We start from the raw sequence: 16030 nt of genomic DNA on the forward strand, positions 1-16030 counted from the left end.
TTTGTCTCAAGTTGTTTCAGCAAGATATCTGAGAGATGCTTCTCTTGGGCAAGAGTAGCATTTTCTAAGACACTGTTTTTTCTGCTTTCTCCCCCCCCGATTCAGACCTTCCATATGCCTTCATTCATCCATAACCATGATTTCATCCTTAACTCTGAACTTCTCTTCCCCCAGCTACTGAAATCATCATCATTCCTTCATCTCCTCTCTCTCTCTCTATTGGCAGCTCTGTAGCCTCCCTAAATCCCAGCTCCTTAAACTTCAGAACATGTAGAATTTTGCTGCCCGCTTTTACACAAACATAACCACCTTCTCCATCCTCTCCAGCAACCTCACTGGTGATTTGTTCTTTTCAGGATGCAGAACAGAACTGCCTTCCTTGTTTTAAAACCCAGCCAGGGACATGTTCCTCCTTTTTTCACTGAACTTACTTTTTTCTACTTTATTCCTCATATCCTATGCTCATGTAGCAGCAAACTCTTGTTTGCCCCTCCATATGCTCTTGCTCAGTGGTTCTCAAACTTTTGTATTGGTGACCCCTTTCACACAGCAAGCCTATGAGTGCGACCCTCCTGCCTTATAAATTAAAAAATATTTTTTTATATTTAATACTATTATAAATGTTGGTGGCAAAGCAGGGTTTAGGGGTGGAGGCTGACAGCTCGTGAGCCCCCACGTAATAACCTCGTGACCCCCTGAGGGGTCACAACCCCCAGTTTGAGACCCTGCTCTTGGTGCAAGATTGGTGTCTGCAGCTGCTACATCGGGAACGCCATTCCTGTACCAGTCTGTCTCATTGACTATCTTATTTCAAGTCTCATTTCAAAGCATACAATATTTTTTCTACTTTGTATCTCTTATTTTCTCTCCCCCTCATTAATTTAGTTGGTTGCTAATTAATTTAACTCTGAAAAGCTATTATTTAAATCAGTAAAGAGTTTTTTGGATGTATTTCGTTGCAATGGCAGTGACAGAAAGTTGGAGGTGTAGTGCAGCTGTAGCTACAAATGAGAAAGCTAAGGGCTTCATGAAATGGGAATAAGTAAGGCTACATTTTAGTCATGGGTACTTTTAGTAAAAGTCACGGACAGGTCATGGGCAGTAAACAAAAATTCACAGCCCGTGACCAGTCCATGACTTTTACTATATAAACCGGACTAAAACTTGGTGGTGGGGGGCTACCGGGGGGCGTCGTGGGTGCTGGGAGAGGGCAGCCCGGGTGTTGGGAGTGAGGAGGCGGGTGACAATGTGTGGGCCAGGACCCCCACTGGTGATGGAGGGGGGGTCTTGGTGGGGTCGGCAGGCTCCCTACCTGGCTCCGCGCCTCCCACACCAGCAGCAGCAGAGTTTGGGTGTTGGAGGGGGCAGGGGGTTGGGGCATGGGACGGGGTGAGGCAGGCTCTGGGCGGCACTTAGCTGGGGGGCTCCCCAGAAGCGGTGACATCCCCCTCGCTCAGTTCCTAGGCAGAGGCATGGCCAGGCAGCTCTGTGGGCTGCCTCTACCCAGAGCACCAGCTTCGCAGCTCCCATTGGCCAGGAGCCGTGGCCAATGGGAGCTGCAGAGGCAGTGCCTGCAGGCAGAGGCAGTGGGCGGAACTGCCTGGCCACGCCTCCGCCTAGGAACTGAGCGAGGGCAATGTCTCCACGTCTGGGGAGCCCCCCAGGTAAGTGCTGCCCAGAGCCTGCCTCACCCTATCCCGTGCCCGAACCTCCTGCCCCCTCCCACACCCAAACTCTGCTGGGCGGGCGCGGGAGTGGTGGCCGAGACTGCCCCAGAGCCAGGCGCACCGGCTGCTGCAAAAGTCACAGAAAGTCACGGAATCCGTGACTTCTGTGACAAACTCTCAGCCTTAGGAATGAGTTACAAACATGAATGAGTTCATGTTTCTACTCTACCGCACTTTTTGCAAATTCCTACTTAGTTGCTGATCCTGTGGGGTGTTGAGTGCTCTGATGATAGTAATGGTGCTCTCTTCCTCATAATAGGGGCTCAGCACTTTATAGAATCAGGCCTGTAAAGTGCTGAGTTGATCACCAACTTTAGGAGGATATCCAAGAGTTGGAAATCGCCCAGAAGATGGCTGCAGGGCTGATTTAGATAGCTCTCACTATGCAGTAAAAGAATATGCTTCTCAAACTAACGATATGCAGATTTTTTAAAAAAGAGATTAATTCCTATTGGAGCCATGCCAGCATCTCAGATATACTTGTTTACTCTGCAGAATGGGAGGATAATGGGACTTTATGGTATAATAGAGGAAGGGAGGTGGACCTACGTTTTTTTTAATCCATAACTTCTATGTTCCTATGTCAGTTTCCTTGAAAAAAATATAATTAAGCCGTTGGAGTCAGCATGCTTTTATAACTACAGAATTTTCAGACTTTATTGGAGCTTACAGCGACAGTCGCTCATTACGAGGCAGGGACAGCAGATGTAATGCAGACACATCAATTATTTGACTGAAAATAGCCTCAGATTGAGATTAATAAAGCTGTTTATATAATTTGACAATGTCTGTCTTAATACCCAATTCAGTGATGTCTGCCTTAGTAGGTCTAATTTAATCAATTAACTTATGTAGAGTTTCTTTTTTCCCAGTTAGTAAGCAAGAAGCTAATACTGTATCTGCCCTTATACCTTTCAGAAAGTTAAGTAAAATACATTCTCTGAGAATAATTCCAGCTCTCTACCAAATGGTTGAAAACATGTACAGCCTGAATGTACTTAGAGGAAAGGATGGGAAAAAAGAAGCAAAGATGCATGCTGACAATGGATCTATTTTAGCCTCTCTTCTGGGGTTGAAAAAGGTTTGGCAGCTTATGTAGATCAGGGGAGCAAGGAGTCCATCACTCTCTAGTGGTACTGTCTATATAAGCAGCCAAACCAGTTTAAACTTCAGTTGAGGGTTTCTGGAAAATACCCTTTTGACAGCCATTTACAACATCCAAGACACTCCTGTAAGATGGACACACACTACCAAAGCCCATTTTGGGATGGGAGGCCTCTTTCCTTTAAGGGGAGATGCAAACAGCATGGCCACACTACTTCACTAGTGCTCCCTTGGCTTATTCTGAACAGAGTACCTGCCTGGAGACATCTAGTATAATAAGGGACCTACTGTACTATCCGACGTGATTCCTGATGTATAAGAAAATTGAGGGACTTCATCTGTAATATCATAGATAATAGTGATCTTACTAGTTACTGACCTTTCACCAAACAACGTGAATTGAAGACTAGGGTCGTTGGCAGTCATCACCCCATACTTCCAATAAAGGACAACCAGCACTGTCAGTGGTGTTGAAGTTACAGATCTCTCTCACTATGGCCTAAGCCATGTCTATGATTGTATATGTGCTTCAAAATGGCAAGGACCAGTCTGAGTATAGCTCTCTGTTTGCCCATCCCTACAGTCTGGAGAGAGGGGGAGCTCCTGCCAGACAAAGGAGCGTCACTACCTTTTCTTTGCTCCAGAGACGTCAAATGCAAGGAGAAACTTCCTGAGTTCTTAATTTGAGCAATAGGGGAGTGAGACATGTAGGGAGATGGGGTCCAGGGTATTGGGATTCGAAAGTCCAACTGTTACCTCAATATTGGGATATTTCATTTAAAATATTACCTGAATACAAATTTATACTCTTCGCACATTTTTTTTTGCGGTGTGTTGGCAAGAGTGTGTGAGAGAAGTTCTTAGATAAAGAGAAAGTCCTTAGGTAAACAGCTCCCTACACCCTAAAGCCAAAAGGAAAAGTTTTTTGGGGTTAGTGGGATCGTCATGGGAGGGCTTTGGTATAAATAGTTCAACATTTGAATTCAGATGTTTGATTAATCCAATGTCAGGACCTCCCATCCTCTGAATCTGAATATCATTTGAATCTAGGGTATCAAGATGGTCATATCTATTCAGGTGAATGTGGAAGGTTTTTACAGCCTATATCTGTTTGGAATCCAGCCACTGCTCTTAATCTCTGTTTTTTAAATACTAGATTAACTCACAAATGTAAATGAAAAATGTTCAATTTTTTAGTGAAATAGATTTTAGCAATGCTGTTGTGATATAATGTTGCAAAATGAGATCTTTCTACCATTAAAATATAGACTTTCCATGTCACTGCAGCAGAGATTAGAGGCAGCACACACAATAGATATTCAGTATTCCTTACTTCACATTTTTTAGCCTCATTTCAAAGTTGTAACACAGATTGCCATACCATTTCAGACCAATAGTCAGTCTAGCCTGGTTTCCTCTTTTCCCCAATGCGTCAAAAGAAAGTGAAAAAATTGGGAAAGCCCAAACTAGTTTCGAGTTCTGTAATATATTGGCATGTGTCTTGGGACACAAGGATTTAACAGTATTAATGATTATAAAATAGTTGTATCACGGATACTATTGGCGAAAACTAAAGTAAAAGAGGGGTTCCTTTAGTCTTCATTTTAGTTTAAATAACAGATGTATAGCAAATTAAAGAAGCAGATATTTTGTTAAGCCATGCACAGCAGTTAGTGACTGTCCTAATCCATAAACATTTGTATTACTTATAAGGATATTTGATGTATGTCAGGAGAAAAATAAATACATCATGCCGTTGCTTTCCCAGTATTGTGTAATGTTGTTTTCTCCATGTTTTGTCAGATGATGATGATAATGAAATAGCTGGTAAGATTGTGCATCCATATAAGTGTATCTCACTTAAAAAATATAATCAGTCTCGAGCTTTGTTGAACTACAAAATATCAGGACATAGACTGTTCATTTTGCTCAAAACTCAGGATTTCTTACTGATGTTTGATGATTAAAAACAAAGCAAAACCCCAAGCTTCAGATTTCAAAGCAGTGCAGGAGATTTTACCACAATACTGTCAATTTTAACATTATTTTAGGATCTATGCAGCTAATACAAGATCTTGTTCTGCTTAAAGGCTACTTTGTGTCTAAAATTATTTAAACCAATATAAAATTACTTTAAAAACAGTAAATTAATCTGCAATATAAAGCATTGTTGTAAGGCTAAGATGTACAGTATTTCCCAGAAAATTCTTATTTTTTGGTGATACACAAACCAGAAAGTACATAACTTGAGGGTCAAACTCCACAATAATTTTGCAAGGCTGACAGTTTGAATTTTTTTGGGGTAAATTAAGCAAATTTGATATGAATTGAAAATCCATCGTGACAACATAAATGTGCCTTTTTTTTTTAGTTTGCAGTGTTGTAGCTTTGTTGGTTCCAGGATATTAGAGAGACAGGGTGGGTGAAGTAACATCTTTTATTGGACCAACTTAAGATATTACCTCACCTACCTTGCCCCCTATTTTTATAGTGATATTTTTACAAAGTTGCTTTTTCAGAATAGAACCACAGTTTGAGGGGTGGGGGAGGGGAAATACAAAAATAACAGAAGAACCCACAGGAATATGACTAATGATCTGAGAGAGACTTGGATCATCTCATTTTCAGCATTGTGTACTACTCACTAAATTCTGTTCATGACTTCTCAGTTGCTCTCTATTGTCTCCCAGATAAAAGTGTGTTTCAGTGACTCCTTTGGAAACTGCCTCCCACTCACTCACCAGGGCCGGCTCCAGGCACCAGGCAACCAAGCTGGTGCTTGGGGCGGCACCTGGAGGGGGGCGGCACGGCGCTCGGGCCGCCGGGGAGAGCGGGGCCACAGCCGGGCTCGCCGCCCTCCCCCCGGCGCTCTGGCTGCCCTCCCCCCCGGCTGCCGGGGGGAGAGCTGCGAGCCCCTACCGGGGCTCGCCGCCCTGCGCTCTGGCCGCCGGGGGGAGAGCCGAGCCCCCGCCAGGGCTCGCCGCCCTGCCCCCGGCGCTCTGGCCGCCGGGGGGAGAGCCGAGCCCCCGCCGGGGCTCACCGCCCTGCCCCCGCCAGGGCTCGCCGCCCTGCCCCCGGCGCTCTGGCCGCCGCGGGGGGGAGAGCCGAGCCCCCGCCGGGGCTCGAAGCCCTCCTCCCAGGGCTCCGGCCGCCCTCCCCCCGGCGCCCTGCCCCCGGCCGCCGGGGGGAGAGCGGAGCCCCCGCCGGGACTCGCCACCCTCGCCCCGGGGCTCCGGCCGCCCTCCCCCCGGCGGGAGAGCGGAGGCCCCCGCCGGGGCTCGCCGCCCCCCCCCGGCTCCGCCCCCCCCGCGCCCTCCCCCCGGCTGCCGGGGGGAGAGCTGCGAGCCCCTACTGGGGCTCGCCGCACTGCGCTCTGGCCGCCGGGGGGAGAGCCGAGCCCCCGCCGGGGCTCGAAGCCCTCCTCCCAGGGCTCCGGCCGCCCTCCCCTCCGGCGCCCTCCCCCCGGCCGCCGGGGGGAGAGCGGAGCCCCCGCCGGGGTTCGCCGCCCCCCCCCACGGGGGGGGGGGCGGCCGGAGGCTTTTTTGCCTGGGGCGGCAAAAAAGCCAGAGCCGGCCCTGTCACTCACTCATGCATATTGTGACCTGCATAGTTGAATGGTAGATGACTGGAAGTAGTTGATATAGCTGAAGTCTTGGGATAAAGTCCCGCTCTATGAATGTTAGGAGATTCGGCCTTGACTTTCATGGGAACTTTGGTATGGTAAACTGGTATAGTTGCCTAAAAAAGTTGCAAATTCCTGCACTTTGTTCTAGAAGTCCACTTCATGGATGATGACAATCTGAGCTTTAATGTTGGTATGGCATGAAATGAAATCCCTCTGCCATCAACAACCTAAGAAGGAGGCTGTACTTCCAAGCATGGCTGGGTGGGGTTTGGAAGCCATGCTGCTTGTGATTCCGAAAGCTATGCAGAAGAATAAACCAACCATAGGATTAAATCTTTTTTCATGAAGGTGGGGGAATGGAATCCTTCTGCTATCCCAACTGCAATTTAAATCTTGATACCTGTCTTAGGGTTTCATACCAGTTCCTATCACCATAATATTTCAGCACATAAACTACCTGATGATTCAGTCATGATTTTTCCTGCCCCTGTAGCTTACTTACAACATCGATTGGCCTAGATCAGGGGTCGGCAACGTTCGGCACGCGGCTCGCCAGGGTAAGCACCCTGGCAGGCCGGGCCAGTTTTATTTACCTGCTGACGCGGCAGGTTCGGCCGATCGCGGCTCCCACTGGCCGCGGTTCGCCGTCCCGGGCCAATGGGGGCGGCGAGAAGCCGCGGCCAGCTCATTGCTCTCCCGCGCCGCTTCTCGCCGCCCCCATTGGCCCGGGACGGTGAACCGCGGCCAGTGGGGGCCGCGATCGGCCGAACCTGCCGCGTCAGCAGGTAAATAAAACTGGCCCGGCCCGCCAGGGTGCTTACCCTGGCGAGCCGCGTGCCAAACGTTGCCGACCCCGGCCTAGATAAACAAAAAAATGTCTGTGTTGGGCTGGGTTGCATTTCTTATGAATGCTGTAGATCACATAGCCAAGATTTAAATAATTCCAAGCCTCATATTGTGGTGAAAGCCACAGATCTTTACTGACAAACATAACTGTAAAGAAAAATTTGCTGTGTAACCAAGCATCTATCAGATGGTAATGATCTTTAGTGCATTTTTATTTTGGCTTGTAAAATTAACACAATTGAATTGAAATCCTTTTGATCTAATGAAGTGTGTAAAACTGTATAAGCTATGAGTAAGGCACAGCAGCATCAGGAACAGCACATGTGCTACTGAATCTTACAATTTTTAAGATGGCTTTTAGCGAACACATATTTTGTTATTGTTTTTGTATTTAGTTTGATAGACTATTAAAGTACTAAGATAATCGTTTTTCTGGATAACTGGTATCACTGTTACATCTCTAGTCTTTTTAATAGGGTTTTTTTTTTTACATTGGATTCTGTTATAAAAACACTTCTTTTCACTGGTATAGTATTTTGTCATTCTTTGTTCCTGTTTGAGTATAGGATAGAGGAATTATGTACTATATATTCCAAAATTATTTTTAAGCAAGTAGTAATAGCTGTTACATGCTTAAGGCTTCGGAATTTTAGTAGTTTATGTGCTCTTGCCATTTTTTTGCTTTGTTTTACCATTCCTATACCATATTTTTTAAAACCTATTTTAAAACCTGACATAGGCTACAAGCTTGCAAGAAGACCATGAAGTGATACTTGTCAGAACAGATCAATCTGGAAGAGCATGGCCTGTGAACACAATGGCAGAACCACTGGAGCCGAAAGGAGGAAGACGAAAGAGACAGATGGTACACTTTATATAACATCTTTATTAGAATGTAATTCTTAGACTGCTTTGTAAATTTACTATTATGAGGGCATAACTGGCGTATGTATTTATTGAAAGAGTAGGTAGGTAGCTGGGAAAATAAGTTAATTTTCAGTATAATGACATGAACTAGATGGTGAAAAATAGCTTTATTTTAAAGTTGTGGTGTTGCCCCTTAGAGTTTTCTTGGGGAATTTATTTAAATATAAACCTAACCAAATGTTTTAAATCTTTTCAAGGTATTAATATATCTTAGCCAAATAAAATACACTATTTATAAATCATGTAAATTTATATATTAAATCAAAAAAGATTAGTAGAGTATCTTTTCACACCAAGCCAAATACCTTGATGATAACTTGTCTAGGTCCTAAAAGCTATTTGTTCTATTTTGTAGTTATGTGAAGCAAAACACTAAATAATGAAAAAGACATATGAATAGGGGGATCTTCATCCTCTTCAGTAGAGCAAAATATTGGCCTATGTACATTTTGGGGAAGCGGCCATGTCTACTTATAGCACTGTACAATGTCTAGCTCACTCTGGGTGCTATTATATTGTAAATATTAAATGATTATACTGGCTCAGTGTATATTTATTAGTCTATGTCATATTCATTGCAATGAGGGGTCCTGTTTCCTACTCAGTTCCATTTTACTCTTTCAAAAAATGTCTATAACTTTTAAAATTAATTCTTGCAGGCTGGGACATTTTAGTAAAAGCCCATTCAATATCCACAGAAGGATTCTAAGTTTGGGTTTGGAGCTTCTGAGAGCAGCAGGGGATTCACGTCTCTATTAAGTAATTCCTTGGCTAGTAAGACAGATCAACTTGACAAACGAGTGTGGTGAAAGAATTGTTATCCATTTTGGAAAAACACCATCACCACTTATGTCAGTGTCCACCTACAGTGTTCAGTCCTGAGCCTTTCCTGAAGAGATACCACCAATTGTATAAACCAGGATTCTGTGGACAAACATCTAGTATGAACTAGGATGGAGCTTCACCAGCTATGGCGACATCCCACAACAGAGACATCAGCTTTGCATGAATTCTCCATGAGACCACTGTTGTTTCTGGCACAGCTCATAAAGTTCCCTGGGAGTTCAAAAACTGATCTGAGTTATGAATATCTTTGGAACATCCCATTCTCATGTACTGTTTGCTTTTTCAGTTAACTTCCATGGTTCATTTCTTAAACACTTGAACTCTTTAAACCCTTTTAGTGAAATCCTGGTCCCAGTGAAGTCCAGATTAATATTCATTTTCAATCTCTCCATTTTCAGGGTGCTACTCACATAGATAAAGAAAGGGTCAGATACTTTCAGGATGATGATGATCTGAGCCTGAAGGATTTGGTCAAAAATGAAAAGATGAGAACAGCAGAGGATCAAAACTCACTATTCATGCGAATGGCATCAAAGGTAAGGCATAGTGTGAATGAATTTGTACTTAGGATTGAAATAGCATTTCCATTGTAAACCCTTATTTTCAAATTTCTTTAAAAAATCACTGTTTGGGATTAATCTTCCTATTCTTGTTATTAGCCTGGATGTGGATTGTTTTGTTTTGTTTTTTGAAAGCTGGGGAAAAATTAGTTCAGCAGTTTGAAAGAATTAATTTTTGTCATGTATTAAGAATTTTGTAAAGATGATTTCTTTGCACCCTGATAACTCAAATGAAATTTTATTTTGGCATGTACACATGTCCTGAATGGTGGTTGTTTTGGCTTGTAAAAGATTTCTTTTAGAAATACATATGCACATATAAAGGATGTTATGCATTAACATCTCAAATATGGTATGCTACCTTCCTTAGTGCTTTAAATATATTTTAGTACCGTGTTCCAAATGTCTACTGGGGTAGGTATATGTTAGTGTAATCTTTCTTATAGCTGCAAATGCATTTAGGTGCGTTTTACTTTTTCGTCAAGTACAGTGAGTAGAGAAGGAGACCTATCTTTTCATGAGGAACAAAATCAGGGTAACACTCAAACTGATGAGATAGGATTCTGTGACTCCCATTAATTGGAGTCCTGTGGTGCAGTAGGCAAAGCTTGGTTAAGCTAAATCATTGATTAGGATGTTAAATTCCTAGTGTGTAGAGTTTACAAATATCACTTTCAGAAGGGATAGGTAAAGGAAGTGGGGTGGAAATATGAGTTTCAGACTATTGCCAGCAAAATGATGGCGCTTATGCCGACACAGCAACAGCAACCTTTTTAACTGAAGCTAAGGGTTTTTTTTTTAAAACAAAAATAAATGGGGAGCTGTGACGATGCAGTTCTGGCGGAACCCAACTGAGAGTGCCAACTCAGGACAAGTTGCTCAAACAGGGCAGTTACAGCCCAAGGCTGGGGTTTTTTCCACCTCTAAGGCAAACCAAACCAGCCAGACTAGGAGGACTTCGGTCTCACCCCACTGGCTAACCGCAAGTCTCACAAGCAATCTCCTAAGACACTCCAGTTTCCCAGTATTACCACCAGTGCCACTCGTTATGGGGACAAATGGTTATGAAAACCAATACCCCAGTAAAAGAAAAAAGGTTCTCCTGATCCCAAAGGACCAAGCCCCAGACCCAGGTCAATATACAAATCAGATCTTACTCACAAATCACGCTGTTGCCAATCCTTTAGAATCTACAAACTAAAGGTTTATTCATAAAAGGAAAAAGATAGAGATGAGAGTTAGAATTGGTTAAATGGAATCAATTACATACAGTAATGGCAAAGTTCTTGGTTCAGGCTTGCAGCCGCGATAGAATAAACTGCAGGTTCAAGTCAAGTCTCTGGAATACATCCCCCGCTGGGATGGGTCCTCAGTCCTTTGTTCAAAGCTTCAGCTTGTAGCAATGTTCCTCCAGAGGTATGAAGCAGGATTGAAGACAAAATGGAGGCATCAGCCTTATATAGTCTTTTCCAGGTGTAAGAACACCCCTTTGTTCTTACTGTGGAAAATTACAGCAAAATGGAGTCTGGAGTCACATGGGCCAGTCCCTGCATACTTTGCTGAGTCTCAAGGCATATTTGCCTTCTCTCAGTGGGTCCATTGTATAGCTGATGGTTCTTAATGGGCCATCAAGCAGGCTAGGCAGAGCTAACACCAGCTTGTCTGGGATGTCACCCAGAAGCATAGCATAAGTTTGCAATACAGACAGTAGAGAGCCAATATTCATAACTTCAACTATAAAACTGATACACACATATAGACAGCATAATTATAACCAGTAATCCATAACCTTGTCTTAGACACCCCATTTGACCCCCTTTATACAAGATTTGGGTGCCACTACAGGACCTTGGTTGCAACAATGATCTATATGGTCCCAGATTATATCAATAACGTCACACCCCCAACGCAAAATTGATGCAGGAAGGGATGACACAAACATCACTGACTGCATCCCAAGAGCTTCCCATCCTTGGGTCTGTCTCACTACAGCTAGTATTGGGTTAGAAGTTATACCAGTGTATAACAGAAATGGTTTATCAAAGTCATGTTCAATAACATGATTGAACCTCTTTACAAACTTAAGGTAAAACTTAGTTAGAACAATAGTGGATTGGATCTGCTCTTACAGCAGGATTTCTGTATGTCTCACGTGATCTTGCCAAGAGCTAAAGAAAACAGCTACTTTATTCATACAAGCTCTGGCAAATATTTGGAACCCAATTAACATCAAGTTAATGTAGATATTAAGGTTGTTTACAGTACAGGAATCTTGGCCTTTAGCCATGAAAGCAATATGGTAGTGTGCCTCGGTTTCCCTTTTTATACAGCACATTAGGTCTGGAATGTCTTTTCCCCTGTGAAAAGTTCCAATACTGTCTACAGGCATTAACTGTGAAACATCAGTATAACAAGGCCTTTTAACATAAAGTGTGTTCTCATGTATTCCTTTTAACCTGTTCAATGGATTTTCCAAAAGATTAGGCACATTGTACATTTTTACAGTTTGCGGTAATAGCAACACATTTGTTACAAAAATTACCATTAGCAATAATAACAAATTCATTGCAAGTGTCCATTTACAATCATGTTTGTCATGGCACACCTTTGGCTCAGTACCATTGGAGTTTGGGCATTCTAAACTCCATTGACGGATGATAAAGACCATTAGAACAGAATGATAAGATTAAACAAAGAGAGATTTTTGCAGATAAAGTAGGATTATATAATGGCCAGTGTGTGTGTGGTTTCCCCTCCCCCCCCCCCCCCCATGTAGACTTTTAGCTACAAGATATTGGTGAGAAAACAGTAGTGGAAAAAAGTAATGGTGCATGGAGCTAATAATGGGAAATGAGCCTGGTGTAGTAAATAAGGCAGAAATTAAAGAGCACCTAGTTTTTAGTGACCATAATATCAAGTCTGAGATACTGATGAAATTCTGACCAGTGCAATTCAGTGTAGACACCTGTAAAATAATTAGTATGGGATCAAGGAGCCAACTTGTATATATGTGCTAAACTGATTATCTAGCATACTGATCAGGAAGTTTAGTTCCATTTGAGAGCCATTGTGGAAATACCTTTAAAACCATCAGTTCAGGGCACAGCAATTATAAAACACACACACTAGGTTTACTAACAAATGAAGAGAACATAAAACTAAAGAAGTGGTGCTGTTCATGTATGAGGTACTACTTAACTTTCAGATGGGATAATACCATATCTCAAGAATCTAAGTCCCTATTAGGCTAGGTTAAGAAAGTTAAATTTATCCTCTGTCGTGAATAGGGCTGGGTTAACCTAAGAGAAGTCTTCATAACTTTGACAAGTGTTAATAGAAAAAAGTTCTTTTGATGGGTCAGTGATGCAGAACTATAAGAATTTATTTTTTAAAAAATAATAAACTACAAGTCCATCAGTTTGGCAATATTTCATGTAAAACATAATGAATATGCTGCATGAAATAAATGGCCATGAAAGGCCATTGAAGCAGAGAAAGATAAATAAGATTTAAAAGTCTCAGTATCCGCAGAGGACTGAAGGACCTTGGCAACAGAGCTAAAAGCAACAAAAGCTTCATGTTTTTGAAAGGCTCAATAGCACATATCCAGCCTGCCTATCGAAGTCCAAAGATCTGCCTGTAAGAGGAAGAATATGGGGCTTCTGTTACTGATGATTCCTTAGGCACCTATCTTCATAATTTTCAAGTATGGTTGCAAAATTTGTAAGAATTTGAGAATGACCTTGAGTACAACAGTATCAGGAAGAGGACCTGCAAGAAATCCAGACCCTTTTGGCAAAATTGGGATTTAATCCTTACCATTTGGCAAGTGACAGAAGAGGTTTTATTTCACATACTTCCTGATACAGAAAATATTGGGGAGGACTGGAACTCAGACGCTTCAATCACTTGGTTGTCAGAGAAAAGTTCTGATTATGTGTCAGGCAGCAATTCTACCTGTACTTGAGGATGGACTGATTATGTGCTCTGGACCAGGTGGGCACTTATATGCACACAGGAAATACAGAATATCCACTGGATATATCTCTGATTTCTGATAGAGGAATAGCACAACCAAATCAATGTTTGGTCTGGTGTCTGTGAGGTGTGAGCTTATTAAATGCTGAGCATTAGTTGAGAGGGCTACTTAAGAACCATTTGTTCCTCTATTTGGATGATGGCTACCACTTCCTCAAGGATAAAAATATCTCTCTATTCTATTCATCAGGGTGCTAGAATCACTAAGATTCATGGTAAACTACCCCAGATGCCAGTTTTTCCTCTGCAAGACAAATGAAACTTACCTGAAAGTCTGCTTTTCTTGCACAAGAGTCCAAGAAGGAAAAAGAAAAATTGCTTTGCTTTCATGTTCCAACAGGGACCATGTCATAGATGTTGAGCACACCTCCAACCTTAGATAATCTTAGTGGATCCTGAGGGCTCAGTAATCAGAGAGCAACCAGAGACTTATGCACTGCAATTGGATGTTGGACTCCATTCAAAGAGTTTGCACCTCATAGGCTGTTTGTGTTGCAGAATAAAACCTATCAGTTTCCAAACTAAGGACGATTTCTGCCTGGCATGGAGAGCTCACACAGAGGGATACCACGTTCAGGATGCTTACTCTTCACAGAGGTTCTATCATTAAGCATGGTCCTGGGTGTTCTGTAGGCTTTCAGAGACCTGGTTCTCAAAGGGTGGTTTTGATTCTGGATGGTTAGACCACTGATTTGTACATGAGTTAGGAGGGTGGAATTAGGGAGTCTTTGTGTTGGAAAGCCTTGCAAGTGTGGAACTGGGCAGCAACATACACAAGATTTTTGTCAATTATCTGGCAGGGAAGTGCAACACCCTCTAATGTAACTCTAAAGTTGTCCTTTCTTTGAGGAGTCCTTCAGGCAAGACTTGGAAGAGATTTGTGAGCAGTTGGAAAAATTTAAAAAGCAATAACATCTGCCTGAAGGAAAGAATAAGGAAAGACCAGCTGTCAGGAAGTCTTTTTGTAGAGATTATCAAAACATTAGAAAACAAGTCTTCTCATCCAGAAGTGTTTTATCATGACTTCTGACAAACATTTTGATTCTGGTCTCCGACCAGCACACTCAAAAGATAAAGACCAGATTCTGCTTGCAGTTAAGTCAATGGGAAGAAAACAAAAAACTTGGTTTCAAACGCTATTTAAGTTTGCTAATTAAGTGTAGTTACATATTGCATCATTTACAAATTACCAGCATACAAAAGTAAGCAAATGAATAGTTAAGGACATCATAAACTTTCCATTTCCCACCTGCTGTACTAAACACAGTCTAAATCACTGCATATTTCATCATAACACAACAACCTTATCTCTGACCCATAGATTTTTTTAGTGTATGTTTTTATCCTGATTTCAGTTAATGTATTTGTCAGCTGGTAGTGGAATTTCTTTTATAGAGTACTTATAACTGCTGGCCAAAATTTAAAAACCTCGATGCCTAAAATTAATTCCTAAATCCATATTTATTCCCAATCTCACAGATACTAAAGTTCTTAACTTTGTGTGAGTAGCTCATTTTAATGTTCATGGGACTACTTATATATGTAAGAGTCATCCACATGTTGGAGTTCAATGAATGATTTAGTAATAGTCTTTATCTTGGATCAGAGGCAATTGAGGTTGAAGAGCTTGCCAACCATTCTGTATTGGATGTCAGCTCTGGAGAGGAGCTTGTCAGCAATGAGAAGGAGGATGACAACAAGGAGGATGGAGAAAAGGGTTGGAGCGATGACACAGCCTTGCTTGACTCCTGTCTTGACTAGGAAGGGATCCGTTTCAGATCCATTGCTGACGACCGTCACAGACATGTTGTCGTGGAGGAGTTGGAGGATGGCAACAAATTTTGGTGAATTTACGGAGCATTCTCCACAGAGCCTCATGATTAATGGAGTTGAATGTTTTTGTGAGGTTGATGAAGGCCATATACAGAGGTTGATGTTACTCGCACTTTTCTTGAAGTTGGTGGGCAGTGAAGATCATGTTGATGGTACCCCAAGATGGTCTGAATCCACATTGCAATTCTGGGAGGATTTCTTCAGCCAAGGGGAGCAGCTGATTGAGCAGAATTCTGGCAAGAATCTTTCTGGAGGTGAACAACAGGGCAATTCCTCGATAGTTTTCACAGTCCGATTATGGCATCCCTAAGATCATCTGGGATTTCTTCTGAATTCCAAATCTTGAGGATTAAAGCGTGAAGCTGGTGAGCCAGTTCTTCTCCGTCTTCTTTTGGGGGGGAGAGAAAGGAACACCCACAATCTAAGCACTGACATCTGTTTGTCCATGCTCATGATCGTGAAGATGTTTACATCACCAAAGTACTAACTGGTGCAGATGATTGTTGGACAGACCATTGCCTTAT

The 16030-nt window shown here is 42.6% G+C and overlaps 1 protein-coding gene across 1 annotated transcript in view; it reads left to right on the top strand.

The window, feature by feature from the left end:
• CWF19L2 (CWF19 like cell cycle control factor 2) overlaps positions 1-16030 on the top strand; it is a 177674-nt gene that overhangs the window by 95775 nt on the left and 65869 nt on the right. The window contains exons 11-12 of the mRNA XM_065411158.1: positions 8042-8167; positions 9474-9611. Of these exons, the coding sequence (XP_065267230.1) occupies positions 8042-8167; positions 9474-9611 (264 nt within the window). The remainder of the gene's footprint in view (positions 1-8041; positions 8168-9473; positions 9612-16030) is intronic.

This window comes from Emys orbicularis, chromosome 1 (genome assembly GCF_028017835.1).
Source record: "Emys orbicularis isolate rEmyOrb1 chromosome 1, rEmyOrb1.hap1, whole genome shotgun sequence".
Classification (NCBI taxonomy): domain Eukaryota; kingdom Metazoa; phylum Chordata; order Testudines; family Emydidae; genus Emys; species Emys orbicularis.